At 37.9% G+C, this 25,357-nt stretch overlaps 2 protein-coding genes across 5 annotated transcripts in view; one reads left to right on the top strand and one right to left on the bottom strand.

The window, feature by feature from the left end:
- DNM3 (dynamin 3) overlaps positions 1 to 25,357 on the bottom strand; it is a 559,767-nt gene that overhangs the window by 297,222 nt on the left and 237,188 nt on the right. For all 4 annotated transcript variants that reach the window (XM_047077325.1, XM_047077324.1, XM_047077323.1 and 1 more), the window contains exon 12: positions 20,771 to 20,841. In XM_047077325.1, coding sequence (XP_046933281.1) covers positions 20,771 to 20,841 — 71 coding nt within the window. The remainder of the gene's footprint in view (positions 1 to 20,770; positions 20,842 to 25,357) is intronic.
- On the top strand, positions 9,976 to 12,285 carry LOC124510461 (cytoskeleton-associated protein 2-like). The gene is given in 5 exon segments (XM_047077326.1): positions 9,976 to 10,032; positions 10,034 to 10,196; positions 10,394 to 10,792; positions 10,795 to 11,543; positions 11,545 to 12,285. Coding segments are annotated over 5 exon segments (2,055 nt in total). The 3' UTR covers positions 12,232 to 12,285.

Consider the following 25,357-nt stretch of genomic DNA (forward strand, 5'->3'; position numbering starts at 1 on the left):
CCATCTTCCTGGCAATGGTCATCCATTCCAACCACCATAATTCTCTTTTAGGGTTTTCTTAAGGGGAAATGTTTTAAAATAAATCACTGACTATTATGATCATTTCAAACTATGATAGGTCCATGGGTGTTTAAAGTAGGCAAACTATTGGGGACCTTTGAATTATGTGTAGGTCCCCTTAAATCACATAAGAGAACAAAACAGAACATAAAGCAAAAGCCAGAGATTGTTGATGACTCCCTGTGCTACCTTAATAAAAAAAAATATGGCTCTTATGGCTCTTATAGTGTGTGTGTGTGTGTGTGTGTGTGTGTGTGTGTGTGTGTGTGTGTATTTGCATGTATAGATAGATAGAAACAAAGGGTGGGGGGACTGGAGTAGCTGTTTCTTAGGTTCCTTTTATTTATTATTTCTTTTAATGAGAGAGGGAGAGTACATGTACATGAGCAGGGGAGAGAGTCAGAGGGGGAGACAGAGAGAGAGAATATCTTGAGCAGGCTCCATACTTAGCCCAGAGCCTAACGTGGGGCTTAATCCCCCAACCCTGGGATCATGACCTGAGTCAAAATCAAGAGCCTGACACTCACCAGACTGAAGCCACCCACGTGCACCTCTTAGGTTTCTTTTACATCCAAGATTCCTTGAGATGCAAAGTTATTTTCAGAAGCTTATGACCGACATTAGGTGAAGAGACTTTGCACTGACAGAAATTTATCTACTCTGCAATCCTAGTTAGGATCTACCATATTCCAAGAATATGCAAAAAGAAAAAGAGATTTATCTTATAAGCCAATCTCAAATATTAGTGTTAAAACAAACACTAAATTAACTGTACTTTTGACCTAAAGAATAATCTTTTCACAGCAACTGGCCCCATAAAAATACTTATTAATGATGCATTTAGGTACTTGAAGTTACCCCATAAACAACATAATAAAAACCAAACTGTCTAGTTAGAAAACATTCTTTATCTTAACTCTTATATATGCAATGATGATTGAACTGAAAGCTTTTCAAAATATTTATTTAAAAATGGGAAGACTTCTGGGAAAATGGCAGAGGAGGAGGATCCTAACCTCACCTGGTCCAACTAACATACCTAATAACAGCCACATCAGCACAACCAAAGCAGAAAATGACCTGAAGAATGGCAGAACAGACTTTCCACAGTTAATTGTAGAGAGGAGGCCACATCAGAAAAAGGTGGGAGGGGCAAAGACATGGTGGGAAACCAAACTCCCAGTGAGACTAATCACAGATGGGAGGGACACTACAAGCACGGAGAAGGTAGAGAAACAGACTCCATCCCAGGCACCCCAGGCACAGGGGACCTGCACTAGAAATACAAGTGCCCGTAACATTTGGCTTTGAAAACTAGTGGGGCTTAACTTCGTGAGTTTTTTTATAACCAGTGGGGCTTAACTCCAGTACTTTAAAAGTCGGCAGGCTTAGTTCTGGGAGATGTGGAAAGCAATAAGAAACTGCGTCTCTGCCCTAATGAGACAGGACAACAAACAATCCCACCAAGATATAGCACAGAAGCAGCAGTTTGAAAAGCGCATGGGGTTTATGGGCAGGAGAGTTATTTAGTAATCTCAGAATGCATGCTGGAGTGACAGAGAGCTTTAGGAGACTTCTCCAAGAACAAAAGAGCTGGCAAGTGCCATTTCTTCCCACTGCCCCGCCAACCCCTGGCCCAAGCCTAGGTAGCCAGACACCTGTGGAAACCAGCTTGAGCACCCTCCACCTATCTTGTTGACACCGTGCACTTCACCCCTGCATTCTCCTGTGGATTCAGCCCATCCAACCTGCCTCGTTCTACCAGAGGTCCCTCCAAAGTGGCTCCTCCTGCATCTCATCCTGCAAGCGGCCGCAAAAGGGGCTGGCAACACTCCAAGGTGACTCCTGCCCTGGTGAGAGGGGAAGAAACTACACACACCAATCCCACTGCAGCCCCAGCAGCTGGCCTTACCCCTGGCAGGCTGGACAGAGTGCCCTGCTGATCAGTGCATCTGCAGCCCCAGCAGAGGGTCTTGGTCTCACTGCCAGCACCCCCCACCACAAAAACCTCCAAAGAGGCAGCGCGAGGAGAGAGCCCTGCAGTTTGAGGTTACTTTGCAGCCCTAACAAACAGTCCTCTGGCCTGACTGCTGACATCACCCAGCTACAAGTCCACGGGGACCTCCAACTGGCCTCCTAACAGCACAGGGACCAAATCTTGCCCACAACAGGTAAAGTGAGCCACTGCAGCTGACTGGACTGAAGGCAAACAAGGTTTAACCACAACAGTAGGGTGCATGGAACCCACACAGGAGACACCCCTGAAGCTCCTGGTTCCGGTGAACAGAGGATGTTGTGCCACCGAGCACCATAGGACCTCTTCCTCATAATGTCACTACTTTCAAGATCCAGGAAACATAACTGCCTTTCCCAATACATGGAAACAAACATAGATAGTGAAACAAAATGAGGAGACAGAGGAATATGTCACAATGAAAGAACAGACGAAATCACAGCAAAAGAGCTACATGAAACAAAGGCAAGCAATATGCCTGATTAAAAAAAATCAAAGTAATGGTCGTAAAGATACTTACTGGACTTGAGAAAAGAATGGAGGCTCTCAGTGAGACCTTCAACAAAAAGATAGAAGATAGAAAACAAATAGAACCAATCAGAGATGAAGAATTCAATAAATAACATTAAAAATACACTAGAGGCATCAATAGTAGCTTTGAGAAGGCAGAAGAATGGATCATAAAGCTGGAAGACAGAGTACTGGAAAGCAAACTGAACAGTAAAAAGAAAAAAGAATAATAAAACTGAGAATAAGTTAAGGGAGCTCAGCAACATCATCAAGCATAATAACATTTGCGTTATAGGGATTCCAGGAGGAGAAGAGAGAGAAAAGGGGGCAGAAAATTTATTTGAAGAAATAATAGCTGAAAACTTCCCTAATCTGTAGAAGGCATCAGATACCTGATTCCAGAATGCACGGAGAGCCCCCAACAAAATCAACCCAAGAAGGTACACATGAAGGCACATAATAATTAAATGACAAAAAGTAGCGATAAAGAGAGAATTTTAAAAGCAACAAGAGAAATCAGTTACATACAGGGAAACCCAGAAGACTATCAGCTGGTTTTTCAGCAGAAACTCTGCAGGCCACAAGGGAGTGGCATGATTTATTCAAAGTGCTGAAAGGAAAAAACCCATAACCAAAAACACTCAGCAAGGCTATCATACAGAATAGGAGAGATAAAGAATTTCCCAGACAACAAAAGTTAAAGGAGTTCATCACAACTAAAGCAACCTTACAAGAAACACTGAAGAGAATTATTTGAGTACAAAGAAAAGCCCATACTCAGGAGAAAGAAAATTGTGAAAGGGAAAAATTTCACAGTAAAATACAAACATAATAAAAATTAATCACTTATAAAACTAGTATGGGGGTTAAAGCACAAAAGCAGTAAAATAAATTATATCTATAAAAATCAGTTCAAGAGATTCACAAAATAAAAGAAAGTAAAATATGGCATCATATACATAAAACATGGGAGGGGAGAGTAAAAATTTAGTGCTTCTAGAATATGTTCAAAATTAAGTGACCATCAACTTAAAATAGACTGCTATATGTGTAAAATGTTCTATATGTGCTGAAGAGTAACCACAAACTAAAATCCTGGAACAGATATGAGAAAAAGAGAAAGCAATCCAAGCATATTATTAAAGAAAGCCATAGAATCACAAGGGAAGAGAGCAAGAGAAGTAAGGAAAAGAGAGGAACTACAAAAACAATCATAAAACAAGTAACTAAGTGGCAATAGGTACATACCTGTCAATAATTACTTTGAATGTAAATGGACTCTAATCAAAAGACACAGGGTGACAGATAAAAAAGCAAGACCCATCGGGGTGCCTGGGTGGCTCAGTCGGTTGAGCTTCCGACTTCAGCTCAGGTCATGGTCTCACAGTTCGTGAGTTCGAGCCCTGTGTCGGGCTCTGTGCCAACGAACGGCTCAGAGCCTGGAGCTTGCTTCAGATTCTGTATCTCTCTCTCTTTCCCCTTCCCTGCTCATGCTCTGCCTCTCTCTGTCTCTCAAAAATAAATAAATGTTAAAAAAAAAAAAAAAAGTAAGACCCATCTATGGGCTAACTACAAGAAACTGGCTTCAGACCTAACGATACATGCAAATTGAAAGTAAAGAGGTGGAAAAAGCATTTACCATGCAAATGGAAGCAAAAAGAAAGCTGGGGCAGCAGTATGTTTCTCAGACAAAACAGACTTTAAAACAAAGACTATAAAAAAGACAAAGAAGGACACTACATAATGATAAGGGCAACAATCCAGCAAGAGGATATAACAATTGTAAATATTTGTACACTCAACATAGGAACAACTAAATACATAAAGCAACCATTAACATACATAAAGGAAAAAACTGACAGTCATACAACAATAGTAGTGAGCTGTAACAACCCACTCACATCAACAGATCACCTAGGCAGAATATTAACAAGGCAACAGTGTCTTTGAATGACGCATTAAACCAAATGGATCTAAAAGATATATTTAGATTACTCCATCTAAAAACAGTGGAATACATATTCTTTTCAAGTGCAAATGAAATATTCTCCAGAGAAGATCGCATGTTAGACCACAAAACAAGGGTCCACAAATTCAAAAAGACTGAAATCATATCATGGTTCTTTTCTGACCACAATGGTATGAAAATAGAAATCAATCACAAGAAAAAATGTGGAAAGCACCTAAATACATGGAGGCTAAATAATGATGAATGCATCAACCAAGAAATCAAAAAGGAAATTAAAACAAAAATACATGGAGAGAAATGAAAATGAAAACACAATGTTCCGAAATTTTTGGGATGTAGCAAAAGTGGCTCAAAGAGGGATGATTATAGCAGTGCAGGCCTACCTCAAGAAGCAAGGAAAATTTCAAATAAGTAACCTAATCTTACACTTACAGGAGCTAGAAAAACAAAGCTCAAAGCTAGTAGAAGGAAGAAAATAATAAAAATTAGAGCAAAAACAAATGAAAAAGAGATAAAAAAACAATAGAATAGATTAATGAAACCAGAACTTGTTCTTGGAAAACACTGACAAAACACTGACAAAACTGATAAAACTTTACCCAGACTCATCAAAAAAAGAAGAGGATTCAAATAAATAAATAAAATCAGAAATGAAGGAGAAATAACAATCAATACCACAGAAATACAAAGGATTATTAAGAATATTATGCAAAATTATATGCCAACACACTGGACAACCTAAAAGACGTGGATAAATTCCTAGAAACATATAACCTTCCAAAAGTGAGTCAGGAAGAAATAGAAAACTTGAACATACCCATTACCAGCAGTGAAATTGAATCAAAAACCTCAAAACGAACAAAAGTCAAGACCAGATGGCCTCACAGGTGAATTCTACCAAACATTTAAAGTAGAGTTAATACCTATTCTTCTCAAACTATTCCAAATAATAGAAGAGGAAAGAAAGCTTCCAAATTCACTCTGAGGCCGGCATTACCCTCATGTTAAAACCAGAAAAGGACACCACAAAAAGAGAAAACTATAAGCCAATATCTCTGATGAACATAGATGCAAAAATCCTCAACAAAATATTAGCAAACCAAATTCAACAATACATTAAATTCACCATGATCGAGTGGGATTTATTCTAGTGGTTCAATACTTGCAAATAAATCAATGTGACACATCACACTGACGAGAGACAAACAATATAATCATTTCAATACATGCAGAAAAAGCATTTGAGAAACTACAACATCCATTCATGATAAAAACTATCAACAGAGTAGGTTTAGAGGGAACACACCTCAACATAATAAAGGCCTTATGTGAAAAACACACCGCTAATACGATCAATGGTGAAAAACCAAGAGCTTTTCCTCTAAGAGCAGGAGCAAGACCAGGATGTCCACTCTCACCACTTTTGTTCAACATAGTACTGGAGGATGCCTGAGTGGTTCAGTTGGTAAGCGGCTGACTCTGGACTTCAGCTCAGGTCATGATCTCATATTTCATGAATTATAGCCCCACATAGGGCTCTGCACTGACAGCACGAAGCCTGCTTGGGATTCTCTCTCTTCTCTCTCTCTGCCCCTCCCCTGCTCTCTCTCTCTCTCCTTCAAAATAAATAAACTTAAAAAAAAAAAACCAAAACGAAAAACATAGTACTGAAAGTTCTACCCAGACAAAAAAATCCAACAAAAAGAAGTAAAAAGTATCCAGATTGTAAGGAAAAAGTAAAACTGTCACTATTTGCAGATGACATGATACTATATAGAAAAAACCTTAAAGAATCCACAAAAAACTACTAGAACTAAAGATGAATTCAGTAGACTCAGGATACAAAATTAATATGTGGAAATCTGTTGCATTTCTATCAACTAATAATGAAATAGCAAAAAGAGAAATTTAGAAAACAAGCCCATTTATAATTTCACCAAAAAGAATAAAATGCCAAAGAATAAACTTAACCAAGGAGGTGAAAGACCCATACTCTGATTATTATAAAACGGTGATGAAAGAAATTAAAGATAACACAAACAACTGGAAAGATATTACATGCTCATGGATTGGAATTTTGTTAAAATATCCATACTACCCAAAGCAATCTACAGATTGCATGCAATCCAAATCTATCAATACAAATAGCACTTTTCACAGAACTAGAACAAATAATATTAACATTTGTATGAAACCACAAGAGACCCTGAGTGGCCAAAGTAATCTTGACAAAGAAAAACAAAGCAGGAAGTATCACAATCCTAGGCTTTAAGATATCTACACTACAAAGCTGTAATAACCAAAACAGTATGGTACATGCACAAAAAGAGACACATAGATCAATGGAACAGAAAAGAGAGCCCAGAAATAAACCCATGCTTTTATGTTAAATTAATTTACAACAAACAAGGCAAGAAAATACAAAGGGAAAAAGATAGTCTCTTCAACAAATGGTGTTGGGAAAACTGGACAACTACATGTTAAAGAATGAAACTGGACCACTTTCTCATAACATACACAAAAATAAACTCAAAATGATTTTAAGACCTAAATGTGAGACCTGAAACCATAAAATTCCCAGGAAAATAACACAGGCAGTAACTTCTTTGACATCAGCTATAGAAACATTTTCTAGATATGTGTCCCTTGGCAAGGGACACAAAGGTAAAATTAAACTGCTGGGACTACATCAAAATAAAAAGCTTCTGCACAGAAAGTAAACCATCAACAAAATGAAAAGAAAACCTACTGAATGGGAAGAGATAGTTGCAAATGATATATCTTATTAGGGTACGTATACAAGATACATAAAGCACTTCTACAACTTAACACCCCAAACCAAATAATCCAATTTAAAAATGGGCAGAGGAACTGATTAGACATTTTTCCAAGGAAGATATACAGATAGCCAACAGACACATGAAAAGATGCTCAACATCACTAATCATCAAGGAAATGCAAATCAAAACCACAATGAAATATCAGTTTACACCTGTCAGAATGGCTCCAAGCAAAAACAGAAGAAATAATAAGTACTAGTGAAGATGTAGAGAAACAGGAAGCCTCATGCAGTGTTGGTGGGAAAGCAGCCTGGTATAGCCACTGAGGAAAACATTATGGAGATTCCTCAAAAAATTTAAAATAGAATTACCATATGATCCAGTAATTCCACTAAATGGTATTTGCCCAACAGAAACAAAAACACAATTCGAAAAGATATATGCACTTTCATGTTTATTGCAGTATTATTTACACAAGTCAAGATATGGTAACAACCCAAATTTCCATTGATAGATAAATGAATAAAGATGTTTTACACACACACACACACACACACTGGATCATTACTCAGTCATTAAAAAGAATGAAATCTTGCCATTTGCAACAACATGGATGGACCTAGAAGGTATTATGCTAACTGAAGTAAGTCAGGCAGAGAAAGACAAATACCATATGATTTCACTCACATATGGAATTTAAGAAACAAAACAAATGAACACACAAAGATAAAAGAGACAAACAATAAAAAACATTCTTAAATAAAGAGAACCAACTGGTGGTTGCCAGAGAGGAGGTTGGTGGGGGATGAGTGAAACAGATAAAGGGGATTAAGAGTACACTTATCTTGATAAGCCCTGAGAAATGTACAGAATTGTACACCTGAAACCAATATAATACTGTATGCTAATTATACTTGAATTTTAAAAAATAAACTAAAAACATAAGTTAAATTAAATTAAAAATATAAATAAATAAAAATTAAAATGTACTCATGAGAAACCATGTAAGGACTTGTAAGTTAATTTAAGCCTTTGGAGATATTCTTGGTGATAGGTACCTTAATTGGTTATATCTGCAATACTGAAAACATACCTATATATAATTCTTTAATTTGACGTAAGTCAAAAGTTTTAGGGCACCAAGTTATCTTCAAGGCACTCTAGAAGATATAAACATGAAAAAGCCTCCAATTTTCCTAGCGTAGGTAGTGAGATACATACACAAAACACAAATAACATAGAATAAGCTCTATAAGAATAAATACATGAAGTATTGGTACTGCATCAAGATAAAAAGCTTCTGCACTACAAAGGAAACAATCAATAAAACTGAAAGGCAGCCTACAGAATGGGAGAAGATAATTTGCAAATGATGTATCTGATAAAGAGTTAACATCCAAGATCTGTAAAGAATTTACCATACTCAATGTCCAAAAACCAAATAACCCAGTTAAGAAATGGGCAAAAGACATGAATAGACATTTTTCCAAAGAAGACATCCAGATGGCTGGACAAAATAAATCAAAACCACAATGAGATACCACCTCACACCTGTCAAAATGGCTAAAATTAACACAAGAAACAACAGGTGTTGACAAGAATGTGGAGAAATGGGAACCCTGCTTGCACGATTGGTGAGAATGCAAACTGGTGCAGCCACTCTGGAGAACAGTATGGAGGTTCCTCAAGAAACTAAAAATGGAACTACCTTATGATCCATCAACTGCACTACTATGTATTTATTCAAAGGATACAAAAATACAGATTCAAAGGGGTACATGCACCCCAATGTTTATAGCAGCACTATCAACAATAGCCAAACTATGAAGAGAACCCAAATGTCCATCAACTGATGAATGGATGAAGAAGATGCGTGTGTGCATGCGTGTGTGTGTATGTGTGTGTGTATATATATAATATATAATATGGGAATATTACTGAGACATCAAAAAGAATGAAATCTTTCCATTTGCAATGACGTGGATGGAGCTAGAATATATAATGCTAAATGAAATAAGTCAACCAGACAAAGACAAATACCATATGATTTATTACATGTGGAGTTTAAGAAACAAAACAGGTGAACATAGGTAAAGGGTGGGGGAGAGAAGAGAGGGAAACAAACCACAAGAGATCCTTAATGATACAGAACAAACTGAGGGTTGATGGAGGGAGGCAAGTAGGAGATGGGCTAGATGGGTGATGGGTACTAAGAGGGCACTTGTGATGAGCAATGGGTGCTGTATGTAAGTGATGAATCACCAAATTTTACTCCTAAAACCAATATTGCACTGTGTTAACTAGAATTTAATTTAAAAAAAAGAATAAATATATGAAGATATAAAAGAAAGCTAAAAAAAAAAAAAGCTTCTGTTCCAAATGTAGGATATTAATTACCTTATATCTTCTTACTCTGTGTGTGTGTTTGTTGTTAATTATATAAATTTCTATTACACACAAGTCATTGTGGAAGGTTTTGCCAAACATACACATTAGGTTTATTCAGTTTAATTTTCTATGACCTAATGATTTTAAAATGGTATAATAAGAGGTTTAAATTTTTGTAAAAGAGTTTGCCGCTGCCTTGGCTTGAGCAGTGCGGGACTGTCAGGGCCGAGACGCGTCCTCCGCCCACAGCAGCCATGAGCACCCCAGCAGTGCCCCGGGAGCTACAACTGCCCCCGAGCCAGAGGGCCCAGCCCCAAGTTCAGAGAACAAAGAAGACAGAAACTCAAGGAACATATGTTAAAAAGAAAAACGTTTTTTGCATACAAGGAGGAAAATCACATATCCAGTAGAGACCAGAAAGTGATGACCTCTGAGGGCCAGGTCCATGAAGAGACAAAAGTTCTGAAATTTCAACGTTTATTTATTTTTGGGACAGAGAGAGACAGAGCATGAACGGGGGAGGGGCAGAGAGAGAGGGAGACACAGAACCGGAAACAGGCTCCAAGCCATCAGCCCAGAGCCCGACGCGGGGCTCGAACTCACGGACCGCGAGATCGTGACCTGGCTGAAGTCGGACGCTTAACCGACTGCGCCACCCAGGCGCCCCAAAAGTTCTGAAATTTAAAAGAAAAATGGCTGGTAAAGAAAATGTCAGTAGACCTCCCGGGAGCAAAAATAATATAACAATGGAAAAAAATTGTATTCCTTTAAGGCCTTCTAATGAACTAACCAATTCAACTATAGCAATTGATACACCTAATTCTGAGGATAATAATCAAACTGGGCAGTTGGTACAAATTAAAGGTGACCCTCCAGGTCAACACATGATATTAAGCCAAGTGTTTCATCTTAAAAACAACAATAAAAAGAAACAAATAATGACAGAAAAGCCAAAGCAAGATGCTAACATGTCCAAGAAGCTTGTGCGTGGATCTTACCGTGGCCAAATTGTTCAGTCTAAGATTAATTCATTTAGAAAGCCTCTACAAATCAGAGATGAGAGTTCTGCAGCAATAAACTTTCGACTACAGTCCCTAAAGCTACAGAGCCTCTGCGCACAAACAGCAGCAGTGTGACAGCGAAAAGCGATAGAGCCTCTAACGTGACGACTACCACTAAACTTGTGAGCACTACAATTCAGAACAGACAGCTTCTGCGACCTCCTATTAGAAGTCACCGCGACAATGCTCAGGACGCTGTGAGACCAGGCATCGGTAGAAGCTCGGCCAATGTTACGATTCGGAAAGGACCTCGCGAGAAAGAGTTAGTGCAATTAAACACAGTTTCATCTAGTGCCAAAACCGGTTCTCAGGATATAGAAAGAAAGAAGACACTAACAAGAAGCGTGAAGTCTGAAATCGTAGCCAGGCCTGTTTCATCTTCTAACACCAAACTGATAGAAAAGTCGAAAAACGTTGACCCTCGCAGGCATACAATAGCAAAAGCAACTATTGATAGATCAGCTCAGCCCAAAGAAACAGCAGACGAGAGAAAAGCTCGTCTGAGTGAGTAGAAAGCTGGCAAAAGGAAAGTCCTGAAAAGGCCTCCTAGCTCAGGAGTTACCCAGCCGGAGCCTGAAGAGCAACACGAAAACCCAGTTGGGTCCTTTTGGACTACCATGGTAGAAGAAGATGAACAAAGATTATTTACCGAAAAAGTGAACAAGACATTTTCTGAATGCCTAAACCTGATTAGTGAGGGATGCCCAAAAGAAGAAATATTGGTCATACTGAATGACCTGATTAAAAATATTCCGGATGCCAAAAAAGCTTGTTAAATATTGGATATGCCTTGCACGTATTGAACCACTCACAAGTCCTATTGAAAACATTATCACAATCTATGAGAAAGCCATTCTGGCGGGCGCTCAGCCTATTGAAGAGATGCGACATACCATAGCAGATATTCTGACAATGAAGAGTCAAGAAAAAGTTAAATATGGAGAAAATGTTGAGGAGGCTTGTGCAACCAAGGAATACATCCATGAAGTCAGCACCGAAGATAGAGGGGTTAATCTAGAGTCAGGAAAACCAGAAATGGAAAAGAAAACTAGAAATGTGGTATTCCAGAATGATGAGAAAGAGCAAGATGACAAAATAAACGATTCAACCAATGATGTTAAAACCCCCAGTACAGAAACCAGGGGGAGTTGCTTAATTAAATATAATGTGTCTACTACACCATACCTACAAAGTGTAAAAAAGAAGATACAGTTTGACAATACAGATTCTACATTTAAAGAGCTAAAGTTTCTAACACCAGTGAGACATTCTCGACGTATTCAAGAGAAGACTTCTAAATTGCCAGATATGTTAAAAGACCATTATCCTTGTGTGTCTTCATTGGAACAATTAACAGAGTTGGGAGGTGAAACCGATGCTTTCGTATGCCGTCCCAATTCAGCACTATGCCCGATGTTCTCAGAGCCTGGAACAGCAGAAGAGAAATAAAGTGATGATGAGAAATGGGGTTTTTATTGTTCCTGGGGTATTTTGTTTGCTTGTTGTGGCTTTGTATGTCTCTTAGGAGTGGGCCAAGTACCTAAGTATTCATGGCAGTAAGCTCTCTTACTGATGTTCAATACCTTATAGCAGGTATTGCCTTCTGGGCAGCAGAGAGCTAATCCTACCTTTTCGATCTTAGCAGAGGGAGTTTCTAAGATGGTAAATTTGTCAAGTAGTTTACTATATTCCTTGGCTATAAACAGGTTTCATCATAATGTTGACTTGTTCACTTTTAATCGTCTTAAGTTAGAGATAAATTTTTAGTCATTATAAGTACAGTATAAGTACAGTAATGCTGCATCAGAAAAGGTGTTCTAGATAAAATTGATATATTTGCATAGGCTTGTTCTTGAAATGTATAATATACATGCCAGCCTTTAAACAGAATGCTGACTTTTCATTGCCTTCCCTTGATTCTATAGATCAGTCGAAAAGTCAGTAATTGTAATGTGTAGAGTGACTCCCTTCAAATGTGAAGACATGGAAGATTTAGCTTGCTTTTCCACCCAGTTGTTGTTACCCAGACTGCTGTGGTCTGTTGTGCTTTGGCTCTTCACTATCGCTTTCCATCAGTGCTATTGAGTCTGTGGTCTCTGTTGGCTTCTTTCTTTTTTATTGTAGCTGAGGTCACCAGGAAGGGTAATTAACTGAATACCCCATGTCTAAGAGCAGATACTTTGTACTAAGAAAGAAAAGGTGTCGAACTCAGTGGGTATTTGAAACTTTCAATCTGAGTTTCTTTCTTTAGTTCCTTTTGTAACTTGACTATCTAAAATGCTACAATTTTAAATTTTATCATTTCACTTGATATAGTTGGAATTAGAGCAGGAATATATAATGTTATTCTAATGTAGGTAGAATTTCTAAAATAATAGTTTCTTATAAAAACTTTCCTGTTAAGTCATGTCCCTTGAAACGTGATAGTTATATGCGATAAACAGTTTCTTCTCCCCACACATAAGTATCACCAATAAAATTGTTTTATAAGTCTCTGAACTAATTCTTAAATACATCGCCTACCAATTCTACAGCTTCAAAGATATGTTAGTTTTAAAACTGTGTGTAATATAAATGTGCTTAAGAATCACATAGTCTTATGTTCACTCATTCCGTTTGTACAATAGCACCTATCTTTGTTCTATAATAGTTTTGTGTCCTAGAGAGGATTTTTAGTCTTTTATAAACTGTGTACCTAATATTTATAAATAAATATATCTGTATTTTGAAAAAAAATTTTTTTTGTAAAAATGAGAGTACAATGAAATTCACTGAAAGAAAAAAACCCATATTACCTTTTAGCTCAAAATTTATTCTGCATATTCATTTCTATACACATACACATACAATAAAAGATTCAAATAATAAAAGAGAGTGCCAAGGGGGCGTGTGACCATTTTCCAAATAAGTCCTATGCATAGTAATTGCTCCAAATGTTCAAAGAAAAGAAAGATTATTTTGGTCTAATGTGACTTAAGATTTTCACAGAAAACTTGAAAAGAGGTTAAGCTGTAATAAAGGAAGACAACCAAATGCATTCCAAGAGAATGGAGTAGTATTAGCAAAGCCAGGAGGTAGAAAAATGAGGCATGTAGGGAAGTTGTGGAAAGTAAAACTATTATGGTGGAATTATATAATCATAGACTCAGGTTTGTAAAATGACCTTAAAAGCCATCTAGTACAATAACTGTCAATCAGGTACCATTTCTGGATTATGCCTTCATAGAAGGTTCCAGTTATCTTTCTTTCCCAGGAACTCCGAAAGCTCTTGGTCTGTGCCTGAATTATATAAACAGGACTTCATTATAGGCAGGTCTCTAACTCCCCTCCAACAACTTATGCTCCTTGATGGCTGATGGTGTGTTGCATAGATCTTAGTATCTTTACCTCTTTCACCACTGACATTACCTAGCCCAGTGTTTAGAGTGGTTTCTTATGAAATATTTATGAAATCATAGTTTGATACCAAGGTTATTTTTAACTAGATTATTAATGGTTTTCTGCAACAGGGAATTTAAATAATTTGACAAAGTGTGCCACAGACATGTGCTGCAGCAAGAGTACAGTACACAGTGGTCAGTCTGGCTAGAGCACAGAGCTAGGGAATAGGATAGAGAGAAATAGTGACAATAGAATAGGCTCAAGAGGTAATCAGAAGATAGATTCTACAGGACCTTGGAAACCAAACTAATGAATTTAGACTTTATTCTGAAAATAACAGGGCGACCCAGAAAGAATGATAATGAACAAGACGAGAGGCAGGGAGACTGTTGTAGTAACCCAGGCAAGAGAAGGCTAACTTTAGTACATTAGTGATGATGACAGGAAGAAATAGACAAATTCAAAAGCTATTACAGAGGCAGAATCAAATGGACTTGGTAAAGATGGTGGGAAACAAAGATGAGAAGAAGGAGTAGAGAGATGCTCAGGTTTCTGGTTTGAACAACTGGGAGGTACCATCCACAGAGAGAAAGAACAATGGAGGAGGAGTAAATTCTAAGATCACATGATGAGTTTAATTTAGGAATATTTGGTTGAGGTTTCCATAGGCTATACAAGTAAAGATGCCTAGTATGTAGTAGAATATGGTACACGGTCCAGGAAAAAGCTCTGGAACACAGTTCTAGATTTAGAATCATCAGAAAAAGGTGGTAAATGAAACCATTGTAGTGGGAGGTATCGGTCAGGGATGGTGCAGTGAGAAAAGAAGATCTATTAAAAAATAGTGATTAAAAAAAAAACAGTTTTTAAGCCATGATCAGAGGATAAAGAGCTCCAAAATAAAACTGAGAAGGAGTGGCTAGAACAGAAAGGGAAACCAGGAGCCAGTGGAGGGGTACTGAAGCAAAGGGACAGACCTCAACAAGAAATGGTTAAGGTGTAAAATGACTCAGAATTTTCTATTGGATTAACTGTTTGTCTCAGCCAAAAGCAGTCTCAGTAGAGTAGTGTGGTAGAAACAGGACTGCAGTAGGCTGAAAAGTGAAAAAGAAGTGAGAAAGAGAAAAGGGGAGTCGCAGTCAAAGATTGACTCTAAGTCAATCCATAGAGGGTTCAAGTGAATCAAGGAAATGGAGTCCCTCAGAGACACAGATTCCATGGCAAATGTTAGGGTATGCCTCTCCCTGCACCACTATGCTTAGATTGTAGAGGAGACTTGGAATTAGATGAAACTTTAGTAGTAATGATGATAGAAAAAATACTAGTAAAATGGCAACATACGGACTAAAGCAGTTTAAGGGAAAGGCCCATCCTTTACACTCTGGTGACAGAGCATTCAAAGAGTTGACTGCATACTCCTAAAACTTCGGATTTGCTTAGCAGCAGCTAACAAAGTTATCTCCTTCTTCTCTTCCAGTAGCTACCACTGTACCACCACCAACCCACCAATAAAGTATGGCTCACTGATGAAGGACTCAGAGCAATCAGTTGGATTCACCATACTCTAGGACTATACTATCCAATACAGTTGCTGGTAGCTACATGTGGCTATATAAATCAAAACTTTAATTAATTAAAATTTAATTTAATTTTCATTTCGTTTTATTTCTTCTGTTTTGTGAGCCACATTTAAGCTATGCAATAGATACACGTGCCTGGTGGCTACTGTATTGGACAGCACAGATTATAAAGTATTTCCACCCGTTCAGAAAGTTCTATTGGACAACATCACTCTGGAGTTAAGAAGCTCTTTCAGAATGTTCTTTTACATTATCCCAAGAAGATTATGAACACTTGCTGAGAGTCCCAAGAGTGCAGCTTATCACATGCCAGCCTGGCTCCATCCAATCAGATTGAAGCCAAAAGGAGAAGAAAACTACATGATGTCAATTCCCCCTGCAGGGTATTTAGTGAAGTCATCACAAGCTAAATATTATGCAAGAACACCCTCCAGAACCTGGGGGCTTATCAAAGAAGGATGACTCACTTCTTAAGATCCATTTTTTTTTTAATTTTTTTTTCAACGTTTATTTATTTTTGGGACAGAGAGAGACAGAGCATGAACGGGGGAGGGGCAGAGAGAGAGAGAGACACAGAATCGGAAACAGGCTCCAGGCTCCGAGCCATCAGCCCAGAGCCCGACGCGGGGCTCGAACTCACGGACCGCGAGATCGTGACCTGGCTGAAGTCGGACACTTAACCGACTGCGCCACCCAGGCGCCCCTCTTAAGATCCATTTTAAGGATGAAGATAAAGTTCAACATAACAGATTTGAGAATGAAAGAGCAAAGTTGAAGTCTGCTTATTTTTAAAATGGTCCTTGAAACAGAATTCATAACTTATTTGAATTGGTGATACTAATGATGCCCTTATGAGTTGTTCAACCCTGTATTTCTACCTGGTACTAGTCCCAGTAAGCAAGCAATTCCTGAATTTGCATAAGAATCAAAAGAACAATCTTGCTACAATACCTAAATTTTGATTCCACAAGCGAGAGAACATTCTCATGTAAGAATAGGAACTAGAAACCCTATTATGATAGAATGCAGTTATGTGTTGGAGGGGAAAAAAAGAACAAAAAAGGAAAAACCCAGATTGCTCTGGAATTTGATGACAAGGTTCCCATATACCACCTTCAGGAAAATGGCAACAGAGACATTCCAGAGGATCAAGAAAGAGATAAAATGAATATTACAACCAACAGAATTTTCATGGTACTCATGTAACAAGAACTGAAATCTGCACACTATATCATTTCAACCATGAAAAAACAGGTGTTGAGATCTACCCACCCAGCAGATTGAAAAACAAACCTTGGGCTGCTGCTGGTGGCATAGAGATATTACTCTAACGGTCTGTATCTGGAGCCCATTTTTCTCTTAAACCACTGAACTTCATAAGTCTCAGTAACTCAGAAAGGCAAATTGTGCCCATAGAACAAACGAAGAAGAACACAAGAACGTGAAAGTTCACTCCCCAAGGCATTCTGCCAACACGTTTGCTTTTCTACTCAAATATAGCAGGATAACAGAAAATGAGAAGAAGTGAATAAAAGAACAACTGGACTAGCTTTTGCTTTCTTAAATAACAAGAACTAGTATTGTGTTAAAAAAAAAAAAAACAGAATGTAGGGTTGGTTTTTTTTCCAACAGAGAAGAATGATAAGTTAAAATCTTTAAGTCATGAGGAAAGTTGACATTTTCTCCTGAAATATAGGACTTTTAGGTTCAGAAACTATATTACAGTTGAAAGATCAAGCTTTCAGAAATCAGGAAATTCCAAAGCAAGCCTACAGCAGTGCTTACTTGGACACATTACACATGGTACATATTTTACGGTCCACGTTTAACAAATAGCTGGGAGATGAAAAAAAAGTTCCACACATTCAGCAGAGCAGAATAAGGTCTATAGCAGAAGGGAGAAGTTTGAGATGTTCTGAATGCTACTCTGAGAACTAATATTCTGTTAATCTAGTTTTAACAATTTTTTTTTTAATTTTTAGAACAACAGTCATCCCAGTTGAAAAAAAGTATATGTGTGTGTGTGTAAAATGCTATGTCTATCACCATCCTATAAATCTGAGAGGTGCCCCCCTCTTTTGGCAACTCTCTAAAAATCTCATGAAATAAATGCTTATTTTTCCTCAACTCCAGACCTTAATTTTCTATCTTTGGAACTTAAAAATACTTACATAATTGTCTTCAAATATGGCTTGACTTTTCTTCTTTGATGGAAACAGCATTCCTGCCAACTTTAAAATTTATAGCTACAACCATACTTTTTTAATTTTTAAAAGTACAAAAAAATACCACAACCTCTTAAGTGATTTTGAAATGAACATTTCTTCATATTCATAATTATCCCATGTCACACTGAAATAAACTCCAGCTCAGCATACAAATGGAAAGAACATTTACCTCTGAGTCTCATTTGGAGACAATATCAGCAACTAAAAAAAATTCCAGTAGCAATCATACTCCAGGCATCATAAATTTCATAATAAAGTAAAATGGTACAACTAGTAATCAAATTCCTCTGTGTATCTCTCTCTCTCTCTCTCTTGCTCTCCTCCCTCACTCTCTGTGTGTGTGTGTGTGTGTAACTCTCACTTTTACAGGCTACATCACAGTTTTCAAAAGCACTTTCATATAACTTCAATAATCTGATCTTCCAACAACCCTCAAAAGGTACACAAGACAGGGATTACTTATTACTCCATTTGATAGAGCAGTAAACTGAGATACAGAAAGGCTAAACGACTTGCCAAAACCCAAAGCTCACCAGTGACAAACCCTGGGAAAAATATCCAGACTGTTGATACCCAGATCAGTCCCTTAAAAGAAAGTTTAGATGTGTAGTTTAAATTAGATGAAAAATGTGCAAAGTTGCTAGGTTTCTAAAGCAGTTTGAACAATGCTTCTTTTTTCTCCATCATAAATGTTCATAGTCTATGTCACTGCTGGAAAAGTGGGGCAGTCACTGGATTACAGAGAGACTGCATCAAAAGGCTGAATTTGACAGTATTTACATTTGTAAAACTACATGCCTTTGAAAATCCAGTCCATATAATACTGTATTTGAACAGCTTCTGAGGTAGAAAATACTGAAATTTACTGGAGAAAATAAACACTGGACCATTTATCTTTAAAAATAAATAAAAGAGTAATCTAGGGGGAAATGGTTCCAGAAGACTATAGGGGTGAAATTTAAATCATAGTACTGATTACAAAACTTGTTCAAAAAAACGTGAATCCTTCCAAACTCATGATTTTTTTTACGTTTCCTCCTTAAATCAGGTACCACAACAGGGCAGCATTGCAACATCCTTTTCACTTTTAAGTTATGGTGTCAAGTTTACATCTACATCTGCTACATTTTCATAAGAACCTAACTGGCATTTGTAACCAATAAAAATCAATATTAAAGGCAGCATTCTCATTATTTCAAATGACTCAAGGGTTTGCTGTTCTTTTTGATTCCTCAAAGAAGCAAGTGAAGTAAGTGGAGAATGTGTCAGCATAACTTTTTACATGTGTTTCTCTCTACTTTTCAATTATTGGGCAAGCTCCTAAAAACAAAAAAAAAATTATTTTTCTTTTTCTTATATATTTTGCCCCTAGCAACTAGTGTAGAGCTTGGCACAGGCCACATGGAGTTCACAGACTATGCTGGAAACCGGGCAGAAATTCTCAGGTTCCCCCTCCAAGTCCAGGGATAGAGAAGCGTATCAGAGTCTCGATTTCTTCCCACCAGTGATTTCACAGAAGGAATTGAGCAGTACATATGGTGACAGCCACAGGGGTTAAAAGGGAAGGAAACAGGTCTGTGTGAAGCGCCTGTGGAGAAAATACCTATCTCGAAGCTGGAGTTGGTAGTGTGGCTAAAAAGACAACTGACCAAAGGAACATATTAATCACTGTGTTCTAACAACTTTACACACAGGTCACGGACAGAAAATAGTTGAGAAAAACTAATCTACCACACAATGGATGCAAAATATACATAAACCCTTGGTTAAGCCATCACAAGGACAGCCAAGTTTAGAATGAGACAACTGTCTGTTGGATAATTAGGCCTTTGCTCCCTAAAACATGTCTATAAATTATTCCTCAGGCCAATGTTTAGTTTACATCACATAATCTACATAGCGTTGCTTCTAAGTCAGTGTAATTAAATAAATTTGTTTTACATTCTGCTGTGTTGTATTTCTTATTTGTCCTTATTCTTAAATATATGGTTCAAGTAACAGTACATAGGCCCCTTTGCCTTATATTTTATATAAAATAGACGTTTTATGTACCTGAAGTTGGAACCCTGTACATGCCCCAAATATATTTTAGAGTTAGAATCAAAATTCCTTAAAAGCAAAGAAAAACTTGTTCCACTAAAGGGCAGGAAAAATGGTGAATTCAGGGTCTTGAAAATGTCACATGATGAATAACCAACCCTGAATAACAAAGGATATCTACATGACAGTATCTGTGAAAACAGCAATAGAATATTAGAATATAATAGAATACATGTATGATAGAATAGCAATATATAGACAAGTTTATATAGTGTACACAGTTTGTAGAAAAGAGAATGTTCATCTAAAAAGATTCCATCTAAGTTTACAAAGGAGAGTTTAAAAAAAAATAGGCCTCTGTATTCTGAATTAGAGATGATAAAATAGCTTGTATCCTGTGAATTGCATTTGATGTTTCAAATTTATGTGAGAAAGTGTTCCCAAACATATTTTAAATGTGCATCTGTTACTGCTTATCTATGAGAGTTCAAGTACAAACTGCAGATCACCATCCAAAAACAATGAATATCTAAGACACATATGACTTCACATGCTGCACAATGAAGGAGCCAACTACTTTATCGAGAAAACATGGCCTCATGGCCATGAGGCTCAGACCTCCTACGTGGTTGACTCAGAGTTAATCCTGACACAGAATGTGCTCTCAAAAAGAGATATGGTTGTAGTAGGAAACTCACAATGTGTATTCTAGACAAACCATCAGGAGGAAAGCATGTGGCAATCAACTGTTTTACGTACTTTGCAAATCCAATGAAATCTTCGTGGTTGGTGTTGATGTAAGAGACTTGGATGTCAATCAGTAGCAGTACCTATAAGTTAAAGAGAAACCCTTCAGTGAAAACTGATCATAAATATTCTCAAACACAGAACTGAGTAATTGCCTACAAATTATTTATCTTTATTTAATTCTTAAAAGGATGCTTCAGTTAAAATGAGAAGTTGCATTAATTTTTTTTCATTAGACTCACAATTTTTACTCTAAATTCAGAAATTAAAAATCTACATGAAAAGTCTGAGTCCCACATGAAGACAACATGTTTATAGTTTATAGGCATGGACTCTGCTAATTTAACACAGAATGCAGGATTATTCTAGTCCTCTAAAATGTAGGCATAATGTTCAAAATAAGGATACATGTGTACCAATGACGGGCTGCTCAGAGCTTCCTGTTCCTGTAGGCACTATATATTAGCCATGAAATAACAATATTATCTCTTGTTTTTCCTCTTCTCTTCTACCTCTTTAAGCTCCTTCTAGGCAAGCAGGAGTAACATCTCATCAACCAATTCAAAAAGGCAATATACAAATAAATAGAAAACTTCCTCAAGATCAACAGGCCTGGTTATCAAAGCAAAACTTCAGTCAGGTCTCTGCTAAAAGATCACTTCATTAGAGGGATCCTCCCTACTATCTAAACTAGCACTCTGGGGGCGCCTGGGTGGCTCAGTCGGCCTGACTTGGGCTCAGGTGATGATTTTGCAGTTGATGAGTTCAAGCCCCATGTCGGGCTCTGTGTTGGCAGCTCAGAGCCTGGAGCCTGCTCCAGATTCTGTGTCTCCCTCTTTCTCCAGCTCCCCTGCTCATGCTTCTTCTGTCTCTCTCAAAAATAAATAAACATTTAAAAAAATTAAAAATAAATAAACCAGCACTCTGTTTGTACCTTATTATACCGCCTTATTTTCCTTTGTAGCACTACCGCTAGCTGACATAGTAAGTTTTTACTTATTCAGTATACAGACCCCATCTGCTGTATCCATGCTCTATCCCCAGTGCCTTGAACTTCATGGACATTCAATCAAGATTTGTCAAGGAATGAACTGAATGCATGTTCCCATAAACATGAAACATGAAAATGTTCTAATCATGAGATACTTAGAAACTTTAAGTCAGAGGTTTGGAAAGTCCCTCTGCAGAAAATATTCTTCAATAGGAGATAAGAGAGGGTAGAGCAACCAACCAGACACTGTGAGAGAGTTTTATCCCAGAGATACTCAAAACTGAGTTCCCCTTCCTAAGTTTCCTTTTGTTCTCCCAACTGTGTGTCCCTTCTCTTTCTAGAATGCTTGTTAATAGGAAGAAAAAAAAAGTCCAGAAACCCTGCCTACATACCTCCAGAGCTCTGCACCTTGACTTTGTTGAACGAACTTTTGATAAACGTGATGAGCATGTTCATGCTGCCTCCCTTCAATGGAGATGAATTTGAATGCATCAGAGCCCTCAGGATAACAGTTCACTGACCAGGTCTATGTAATGTTCCCCAGAGGGTACTTCCTCAGGAAAGGCTTACCAGATCCTCACCCTATACGCTCACCCCAAACCAGGTTAGATCATGCTAATACTGTCATATAGACTACATATTGTATTATATTTTGTATGTATATTGCACCTTATACTTTTTATTTGTGGTATATACCACAAATGTAATTAATTCTTTGTGTATATTTTGTTTGATGTTTTGCTTCCTCGCAAGACTGTAAGTAAGCTCAGGGTGCCCGGGTGGCTCAGCTGTTTCAGTGTCCGACTCTTGATATCGGCTGAGCTCATGATCTCGCAGTCATGGAACTGAGCCCTGCGTCAGGCTCCACGTTGGGAGTGGGGCCTGTTTAGGATTCTCTCTCTGCCTCTCTCTCTGCCCCTCCCCTGCTCTCTTTCTCAAAATAAATAAACATTTTTTAAAAAGACTGTAAGTAAGCTCCATGGAAGCAGGAGTTATATTTGTCTTGTTCACCTCTTATCCCCAGAACGTAGCATGATACACGTAGTAGGTGCCCAGTAAATATTTGTGGCTATAAATTGATAACTGTCTACCAGCCTTGAATAAGACTTTGCTTTAAAGGGAGCAATTTATTACCACATAATCAGTAAATGGCCGCTTACTGTTGTCTCTCTGTCACTACCCAATGCTATGGGCTCTGAGGGTTTGCTTTTATGGCTAATCTCAGCTGGTCGTCTTGCTGTGAATCCCAAGGGGACCTGGCCAAAAAAAATTAATGCATCACCCAAATCCATCCTTACTACCAAATATAAAGTCACGGTACAGGCACTATTAGGTCAGTAACGTCATACTTTTATGAAAAAGTTTCGTATCCTCAGATACAGTTTCATTTCTTGTCCTAATGAACAAAACTCTAGAGTTAGGAGGGGTCATCATTATTACTTTGTCTGTGGTATTGCCTCTATTCTCCCGACAATAAAGCCAGATTCTGTTAAACGTTATACTCCCAAATCCATTTGGCCAGGAGTTTGCATCAATAAACCATAATGTTTAAGCACAAATAAATTGTTGCCACCATAAAGAGCAAAATATCTACATAATTCTCAGCATTGCCAAAGGTTGTCACGAATATCTTGGCCGTTCATGCACATTAACTTGGACTGCAGTATAGGAAAAAAGTGGGAAAAAAAATAAAAACTATGGCTGCTCTCATTCATATTCCTGGAAACTGGGAGTCTGTGTTCATCCTAGGAAAAGAGCCAGGTCGCATGTGGGGGATGAAAAGGAAAATAGTACATTTTTTTCTCATTTTTTCACTTTCTCAGAGTTTCTCACTGCCTTTTTACCCACAGTTATTGAATATTTAGTTAAAGAAAAAGTAAAGCTACCCCTGCTAGCAATAATCACCCACAAAGTCAGTCCCTTTAACATGCAATTACATGTGTGGAAGCACCTGGAATGATAGCAGGCACACATTTTAAAAAACCTATGTCTTAGAAAAAAGCTCACAGATTTATGGTTGTCTATATGTTTAATATTGAAGAATTCCCCCCCCCCACAAGGCTTCCAGAGCAGAGGTCAGTAATAATTTCTTAAAAACTTTTAAAACCTGGGGCTCCTGGGTGGCTCAGTCAGTTTAGCAACTGACTTTGACTCAGGTCATGATCTCAACCGCTTGTGGGTTTGAGCCCTGCACTGGGCTCTGTGCTGACAGCTCAGAGCCTGGAGCCTGTTTCGGATTCTGTGTCTCCCTCTCTCTCTGCCCCTCTTCCACCTCCCTCCCTCTCTCTCTCTCTATAAGAATAAAAAAAAAAACATTAAAATTAAAAAAATTTTTTTAACTGAAAAATAACTACAAGAACACCTCAAAGCATTTCTGGTACAAAGGCCTGGGAAAATGGGTCACTCTCTGGCCAGCTACTTTGGAAGCATCATACAACCCAAAGCAGCACGGAGTTCGGAACTCAAACCTGAGATCTATGCAAACTGCTACCTTCACATGTCCAAGAACATGAATGTTTTCACCGCACAGGTCGTACTATAGGTGCCAAGCACCAGCTTCTTCAAGTGGTTGGCTGATGAACTGTCAGACTAGGACACCTGAGATGGCCACTTAGTAGAGACACCTGCTCCATCCCTTATCTCCCACTTGGGGAATGAAGTGATCACTACATCAGAGTTGCAGGTGAAAGACAATTTCTCTTAAAATCAGAAAAACGCAATTCTTTCTCACAGATACTAGGTACCACAGCTCTGTAGGAAAAACAATGAAAACAACTAAAATTAATGAAGAACTCAGAACTGCATTTGGATGCTTAATTTCATCCTCATAAAATTCCTATGAGTTAACTACCATTATTATCTCACTTGAAGATGAGGAAACTGAAGTATACGATGTCAAGCACCTTATTATTTGCACAGAAAATAATGGCAGAGGTGGAATTTGGACTCAGGCAGTCTGAACCTGAAGCCCACAATCTTAACAACAGTGCTAAGTTTGATTACATTGTTTCAGTAAAGCAAAACTCTGAAACAGGAAACATGAAGCTAACAACTGCTTAGATAGGAAAACAAAGGTAATTAAGATAATAATTGTACTACTTCAATATTGTTTTTACATAGGATCCCTAAGAGTTAAGTAGGATAATATTATCCTTTGAATTTTATAAAATATGGACACTAAATTAAAATTGTTATCTTATTGACTTAAGGTCAGGAGTACAGTTGATACTAGAACTTCAATTTTCTTGGTCCAACTGCAGCCATGACATTAGATGTGTGGGGGAACTTCTGGTGTCAGGATTTTATATCTGGCCCCAGGCTTGATTTCACTGGCTCATGAGTTAACATTGATTGTTTATCTCCACTAAGTCAGAAAGCCTATTTTCTCCTCTTTTTGGCTACTGTAGCTATCCAAGGGTGTGGAAGCTGGAAAACAAGTGAAAACTATGAATAATGGTTAATTAACTCTCAAAGCACAACGATAAAAAGTAGTAGCAATGAATCCCACAGCTCAAGCTGATAGTCAAGTTTTACTGAGTCACAAATATCCCAACCTACTGGGCCTCCATCCTGTCTCTTCACTTTCTCCTTCCACCCTCCCCACCCCG

Source organism: Lynx rufus, unplaced genomic scaffold (assembly GCF_022079265.1).
Source record: "Lynx rufus isolate CCGP_SWC_20201006 ecotype Redwood Valley unplaced genomic scaffold, mLynRuf1.p SCAF_15, whole genome shotgun sequence".
Classification (NCBI taxonomy): domain Eukaryota; kingdom Metazoa; phylum Chordata; class Mammalia; order Carnivora; family Felidae; genus Lynx; species Lynx rufus.